Source organism: Hypanus sabinus, unplaced genomic scaffold (assembly GCF_030144855.1).
Source record: "Hypanus sabinus isolate sHypSab1 unplaced genomic scaffold, sHypSab1.hap1 scaffold_2390, whole genome shotgun sequence".
In the NCBI taxonomy this organism is placed as follows: domain Eukaryota; kingdom Metazoa; phylum Chordata; class Chondrichthyes; order Myliobatiformes; family Dasyatidae; genus Hypanus; species Hypanus sabinus.
Window position 1 is genome coordinate 25,584 of NW_026780509.1, and position 7,848 is coordinate 33,431.

General features: G+C 61.8%; 1 protein-coding gene across 1 annotated transcript; it reads right to left on the reverse strand.

Annotated features, from left to right (window-relative positions):
* Positions 1-764: 764 nt before the first annotated feature.
* LOC132387945 (182 kDa tankyrase-1-binding protein-like) lies at positions 765-7,832 on the reverse strand. Its single transcript, XM_059960263.1, has 6 exons — positions 7,612-7,832; positions 6,020-6,161; positions 5,744-5,862; positions 1,747-1,901; positions 1,233-1,331; positions 765-1,068 (listed from the first exon to the last, which is right to left on the reverse strand). The coding sequence occupies exons 2-5, from the start codon at positions 6,036-6,038 to the stop codon at positions 1,274-1,276; spliced, it is 351 nt and encodes a 116-aa protein (XP_059816246.1). The 5' UTR covers positions 6,039-6,161; positions 7,612-7,832; the 3' UTR covers positions 765-1,068; positions 1,233-1,273.
* Between the last annotated feature and the right edge of the window lie 16 nt (positions 7,833-7,848).

Here is a 7,848-nt window from a genome sequence, read left to right on the forward strand (position 1 = left end):
TGGGATCTAATCCGGGGGTTCAGGGGGTTTATATACAGATTAACAGATCCCCGGGAGTGGGTTACAGACTGGGATCTAATCCAGGGGTTCGGGGGGGTTTATATACAGAATAACAGATCCCCGGGAGTGGGTTACAGACTGGGATCTAATCCAGGGGTTTATATACAGAATAACAGATCCCCGGGAGTGGGTTACAGACTGGGATCTAATCCAGGGGTTCGGGGGGGTTTATATACAGAATAACAGATCCCCGGGAGTGGGTTACAGACTGGGATCTAATCCAGGGGTTCAGGGGGTTTATATATAGAATAACAGATCCCCGGGAGTGGGTTACAGACTGGGATCTAATCCGGGGGTTCAGGGGGTTTATATACAGAATAACAGATCCCCGGGAGTGGGTTACAGACTGGGATCTAACCCAGGGGTTCGGGGGTTTATATACAGAATAACAGATCCCCGGGAGTGGGTTACAGACTGGGATCTAATCCGGGGGTTCAGGGGGTTTATATACAGATTAACAGATCCCCGGAGGTGGGTTACAGACTGGGATCTAATCCAGGGGTTCGGGGGGGTTTATATACAGAATAACAGATCCCCGGGAGTGGGTTACAGACTGGGATCTAATCCAGGGATTTATATACAGATTAACAGATCCCCAGGGGTGGGTTACAGACTGGGATCTAAGCCGGGGGTTCAGGGGGTTTATATACAGATTAACAGATCCCCGGGGGTGGGCTACATGATGGAATGAAGGAGACGTTCAGCAAGGTAGTGCAAGAATCTTTATTGTAAATTAATAGCAAGGTGTAGTGTTTACCCATTATCCCAGCAGCAAACAATCGCAAAGGGGCGCCCGATGCCTTTGGTAGAAAAGCTTTGCTTTGGAAGTGGCCCCGGCATTTAAATTATAAAAAATCAGTAACCCCCGCCTCATGTAGGAAGACAGTCGGGAAAAGTGCGAAGGTTCGGGCGATGTGGTTATAAAACGGCGCGGACGGCTCTGTGGCAGCCGGCTCCGGTTCCCGGGAGCTCTGCTTCGAGGGCAGGTGTCCAGGCGTTCAGCCCCACCTGCGGGCGAGTCGGGGGGAGGGAGGGAGGGAGGCAGGGAGAGAAAGGGGGTGGAAGGAGGAAGGGGTAGAGATGAGTATTGTGTTTTCATCCGCCATGCTCCCCTCCCCATTGCCCGTCCACCCCTCCCCTCCTTGCCCCCACCCTCCCCTCCCCAGCCTCACCTGAGGGTCCTGAGGGCGATGGAGGGACGGAGAGAGCTCCCTCACTTCTTCTTCTTTGGTTTGAGGGCCTGCAGCCAGCCTGGGGTCGAGCTCTCCGACCTTGGGGATCCAGACGGCAATAAAGGGGTCAGAGGTTGCGGACTGAAAGGTGACTTCGAGGTTGTGAAGGTACTTGGGGGTCAGAGGTCATAGGGACTCGGAGTCGGGGTGCAGAGGTCATCATAGGGAAGAGGGAGAGGGGAAGGAGGGGAAGAGGGAGATGCAGCGGAGAGGGAGGGAGAAGGGGAGGAGGCAGAGGTGGAGAGGATGATGGAGAGGGAGCAAAGGGGAAGGGTGGGCAAGAGGAAGAGGGGGAGGGATGGCATGGGAGAGGGGGCAGAAGGAGGTGAAGGGGAGGGGTTAGGGGAGGGAGTGGGAGAGGGGAAGAGGGAGGGTGCAGAGGGGGTGAGAGGGCAAGAGGGAGAGGGGTCAGAGGGGGAGGGGGATCTACCCTCCTGTGGATGCAGACACTCACCTCTCACCCTTCTCGGATTTGGTGGGCAGAACCTTCCGGAAGGCATGTCCCAGCTGGGAGGGGAAGCGCAGGGATCGAGATCGAGACATCGGGGCCTCCGAGGCGCCTGTCTCCCCTCCCTCCGTCGTGGACTTGTGCCGGGACTTTGACTTCACCTGTGGGGGAAGGAGATGGGAGAGGGGTCACGGAGGGGGAGAGGGGTCACGGGGGGAGAGGGATCACGGGGGGGGAGAGGGACACACATACACGGGGGATACGGAGCGATGGAGGGGGTCGGAGACCCCTGGGGGAAGGAGAGGGGAGAGGGATCACGGGGGGGAGAGGGACACACATACACGGGGGATACGGAGGGATGGGGGAGTGATGGAGGGGGTCGGAGACCCCTGGGGGAAGGAGAGGGGAGAGGGGTCACGGGGGGGAGAGGGACACACATACACGGGGGATTCGGAGGGATGGGGGAGCGATGGAGGGGGTCGGAGACCCCTGGGGGAAGGAGAGGGGAGAGGGGTCACGGGGGGGAGAGGGACACACATACACGGGGGATACGGAGGGATGGGGGAGCGATGGAGGGGGTCGGAGACCCCTGGGGGAAGGAGAGGGATCACAGGGGGGAGAGGGACACACATACACGGGGGATACGGAGGGATGGGGGAGCGATGGAGGGGGTCGGAGACCCCTGGGGGAAGGAGAGGGGAGAGGGATCACGGGGGGAGAGGGACACACATACACGGGGGATACGGAGGGATGGGGGAGCGATGGAGGGGGTCGGAGACCCCTGGGGGAAGGAGAGGGGAGAGGGGTCACGGGGGGGAGAGTGACACACATACATGGGGGATACGGAGGGATGGGGGAGCGATGGAGGGGGTCGGAGACCCCTGGGGGAAGGAGAGGGGAGAGGGGTCACGGGGGGGAGAGGGACACACATACACGGGGGATGCGGAGGGATGGGGGAGCGATGGAGGGGGTCGGAGACCCCTGGGGGAAGGAGAGGGGAGAGGGGTCACGGGGGGGGAGAGGGACACACATACACGGGGGATACGGAGGGATGGGGGAGCGATGGAGGGGGTCGGAGACCCCTGGGGGAAGGAGAGGGGAGAGGGGTCACGGGGGGGAGAGGGACACACATACACGGGGGATACGGAGGGATGGGGGAGCGATGGAGGGGGTCGGAGACCCCTGGGGGAAGGAGAGGGGAGAGGGATCACGGGGGGGACAGGGACACACATACACGGGGGATACGGAGGGATGGGGGAGCGATGGAGGGGGTCGGAGACCCCTGGGGGAAGGAGAGGGGAGAGGGATCACGGGGGGGAGAGGGACACATACACGGGGGATACGGAGGGATGGGGGAGTGATGGAGGGGGTCGGAGACCCCTGGGGGAAGGAGAGGGGAGAGGGGTCACGGGGGGAGAGGGACACACATACACGGGGGATACGGAGGGATGGGGGAGCGATGGAGGGGGTCGGAGACCCCTGGGGGAAGGAGAGGGGAGAGGGGTCACGGGGGGAGAGGGACACACATACACGGGGGATACGGAGGGATGGGGGAGCGATGGAGGGGGTCGGAGACCCCTGGGGGAAGGAGAGGGATCACGGGGGGGGAGAGGGACACACATACACGGGGGATACGGAGGGATGGGGGAGCGATGGAGGGGGTCGGAGACCCCTGGGGGAAGGAGAGGGCAGAGGGATCACGGGGGGGAGAGGGACACACATACACGGGGGATGCGGAGGGATGGGGGAGCGATGGAGGGGGTCGGAGACCCCTGGGGGAAGGAGAGGGGAGAGGGGTCACGGGGGGGAGAGGGACACACATACACGGGGGATACGGAGGGATGGGGGAGCGATGGAGGGGGTCGGAGACCCCTGGGGGAAGGAGAGGGGAGAGGGGTCACGGGGGGGAGAGGGACACACATACACGGGGGATACGGAGGGATGGGGGAGCGATGGAGGGGGTCGGAGACCCCTGGGGGAAGGAGAGGGGAGAGGGGTCACGGGGGGGAGAGGGACACACATACACGGGGGATACGGAGGGATGGGGGAGCGATGGAGGGGGTCAGAGACCCCTGGGGGAAGGAGAGGGGAGAGGGATCACGGGGGGGAGAGGGACACACACACACACACACACACACACACACACACACATACACGGGGGATACGGAGGGATGGGGGAGCGATGGAGGGGGTCGGAGACCCCTGGGGGAAGGAGAGGGGAGAGGGATCACGGGGGGGAGAGGGACACACACACACACACACACACACACACACACATACACGGGGGATACGGAGGGATGGGGGAGCGATGGAGGGGGTCGGAGACCCCTGGGGGAAGGAGAGGGGAGAGGGATCACGGGGGGGAGAGGGACACACATACACGGGGGATACGGAGGGATGGGGGAGCGATGGAGGGGGTCGGAGACCCCTGGGGGAAGGAGAGGGGAGAGGGGTCACGGGGGGGAGAGGGACACTCATACACGGGGGATACGGAGGGATGGGGGAGCGATGGAGGGGGTCGGAGACCCCTGGGGGAAGGAGAGGGGAGAGGGATCACGGGGGGGAGAGGGACACACACACACACACACACACACACACACACATACACGGGGGATACGGAGGGATGGGGGAGCGATGGAGGGGGTCGGAGACCCCTGGGGGAAGGAGAGGGGAGAGGGATCACGGGGGGGAGAGGGACACACACACACACACACACACACACACACACACACACACACACATACACGGGGGATACGGAGGGATGGGGGAGTGATGGAGGGTGTCGGAGACCCCTGGGGGAAGGAGAGGGGAGAGGGGTCACGGGGGGAGAGGGACACACATACACGGGGGATACGGAGGGATGGGGGAGTGATGGAGGGGGTCGGAGACCCCTGGGGGAAGGAGAGGGGAGAGGGGTCACGGGGGGAGAGGGACACACATACACGGGGGATACGGAGGGATGGGGGAGCGATGGAGGGTGTCGGAGACCCCTGGGGGAAGGAGAGGGGAGAGGGATCACGGGGGGGGAGAGGGACACACATACACGGGGGATACAGAGGGATGGGGGAGCGATGGAGGGGGTCGGAGACCCCTGGGGGAAGGAGAGGGCAGAGGGGTCACGGGGGGGAGAGGGACACACATACACGGGGGATACGGAGGGATGCGGGAGCGATGGAGGGGGTCGGAGACCCCTGGGGGAAGGAGAGGGGAGAGGGATCACGGGGGGGAGAGGGACACACACACACACACACACACACACACACACACACACACACATACACGGGGGATACGGAGGGATGGGGGAGCGATGGAGGGGGTCGGAGACCCCTGGGGGAAGGAGAGGGGAGAGGGATCACGGGGGGGAGAGGGACACACATACACGGGGGATACAGAGGGATGGGGGAGCAATGGAGGGGGTCGGAGACCCCTGGGGGAAGGAGAGGGGAGAGGGGTCACTGGGGGGAGAGGGACACACACACACGGGGGATACGGAGGGATGGGGGAGCGATGGAGGGGGTCAGAGACCCCTGGGGGAAGGAGAGGGGAGAGGGATCACGGGGGGGAGAGGGACACATACACGAGGGATACAGAGGGATGGGGGAGCGATGGAGGGGGTCAGAGACCCCTGGGGGAAGGAGAGGGGAGAGGGATCACGGGGGGGAGAGGGACACACACACACACACACACATACACGGGGGATACGGAGGGATGGGGGAGCGATGGAGGGGGTCGGAGACCCCTGGGGGAAGGAGAGGGGAGAGGGATCACGGGGGGGAGAGGGACACACATACACGGGGGATACAGAGGGATGGGGGAGCGATGGAGTGGGTCGGAGACCCCTGGGGGAAGGAGAGGGGAGAGGGGTCACTGGGGGGAGAGGGACACACACACACACACACACACACACATACACGGGGGATACGGAGGGATGGCAGAGCGATGGAGGAGGTCGGAGACCCCTGGGGAAAGGAGGGGGGGGTGATCTACGGCCGCAGTCACTCACCTTGAAGGAGGAATCCATCCTGGGTATTCTCCGGCTGGACCCCGTCTCCTTGCCGCCTCGCTGGTTCCCCTCCCTGTCCATCTCCTCCTCCTCCTCGTCCCCCCTCGAGGGCCGCTCCTCTGTACCGGAGGGAGGGAGAGTTCAGTGATCCGCCTGTCTCCTCGCTCACACTCTGAACGCCCGGTCCGTGTGCCTCCGTCTCCCTCACTCTCCCCGCCCTCCCTCCGCCACAGCCAGTCTCTGGATCGTCCTCCCTCCCTCCCTACCCCCACCTACCCGTGGAATCTCGGAACATCCACGACTCCGAGCTGCCTCCGTCTCTCTGCACGCCGCGGGGGCTGCAGAAACCTCGGTGCGGCCTCTTGCGGTTCAGTTCCACGCGATTGCGGTGCGCGGTGACGTTCAAGGTCGGCACGTCCTGAAAGCACACCGTCGCAGGTCACGGAACGTAATTCCCGAGCATTTGGATGGACTTGATCCGATTCGGCTTTCGTCGGACCAACCTTACGGAGTTTCCCGAGGAAACTGCGGGGAAATTTGATGAATGCAAGGCAGTGGGTTTTGCCTGCGTAGACCTACAAGGCCCCGCACGGTCAAGAAGGTTCAGTCGCTTGGCATTCAGGCTAAGGACGACCCACCATCCGGATGGTGACGTGGTAATCTGGATCGGCTAATCTGTGGACGTCACCAAGACTGGGGGTGTAGTGGACAGCGGGGAGGACTAACAAAGCTCAAAGTGGAACCTGCATCGGCTGGAAAAATGGGCTGACAGACGGCGGATGGGATTTAATACAGTTGAGTGTGAGGTGTTGAACTTCGGCAGGACCAGCCAGGGTGGGTCTCACACAGTGAACGGGAGGCACTGAGGAGTGTGGCGGGACGAAGGGATCTGGGAATACAGGTCCACGATCCATCGAAAGTGGCGTCACGGGTAGACGGGGTCGTAGAGAAAGCTTTCGGCACATTGGCCTTCACAAATCGAAGTGTTGAGTACGGGAGACGGGAGGTTGTGTTGAAGACATTGCTGGGGTCTAATCTGGAGTATGGTGTGCAGTTTTGGTCACCGACCTACGTGGAAGATGGAAACGAGGTTGAAAGAGGACAGGGAAAATTTACAAGGACGTTGCCGGGTCTGGAGGGCCTGAGTTATCAGGAAAGATCGAACAGGTTAGGACTTTATTCCCGGGAATGGAGAAGATTGAGAGGAGATTTGATAGAGAGACACAAAATTATGAGGGGTATCAATAGGGTAAAGGCAAGCAAGCTTTTTCCCACTGAGGGTGGGTGGCATGACAACCCCAGGTCAGGGGTCAAGGGTGAAAGGTGAGAGGTTTAATGGGAAAATGAGGGGAGACGAGGTGTTCTTGTACATCAGTCAATGAAAGCAAGCATGCAGGTACAGCAGGCAGTGAAGAAAGCTAATGGCATGTTAGCCTTTATAACAAGAGGAATTGAGTATAGGAGTAAAGAGGTCCTTCTGCAGCTGTACAGGGCCCTGGTGAGACCCCACCTGGAGTATCGTGTGCAGTTTTGGTCTCAGGCTGGACACGGGACGCACAATCGTGAAACTCAGAACCCGCTGGGCTGAAGAGACAAGCCTGCACGTTCTCCATCTCCCCGGCCATGCCCGTGTCTGTCGAAAAGCCTCTCGAACACGCCTTCATCGCGTGCCCTCCAGTATAGACATTTCCACCATGCAGAGGTAACTGTCTGCTCTGGCAGGCCCCTATCCCATCTCCCCTCAGCCTGCGCCACAACCCGAGTTTGTCACACCCTCTCTGAGCCAGGCCACACCCCGGTGAGCCTCTCCTGCGGAATTCGCCTCACACGACTCCCTCGAACACTCCTCTCCCCCTCCCCTCACTCACCTCGAGGAAGTTGAGGTCAATCGTCTCCTCCTCCGGGACAGGGCCCGCTGTCCCTTCCTCGCCTGCGACCGGGACAGGGTGGGGCGCCTCCACCTCGCACTGGGATCCTTCCTCCCCCTCTGCCTTGCCCTTGAAGGGTAGGATCTGCTCCTTGGGCTCCGCCTCGGGACTCTCGACTGCCTCGGGGGATGGAAGTTCACTCTCAGTGCTGGTGAGGTGGCTGAGGGAGGGAGGCAG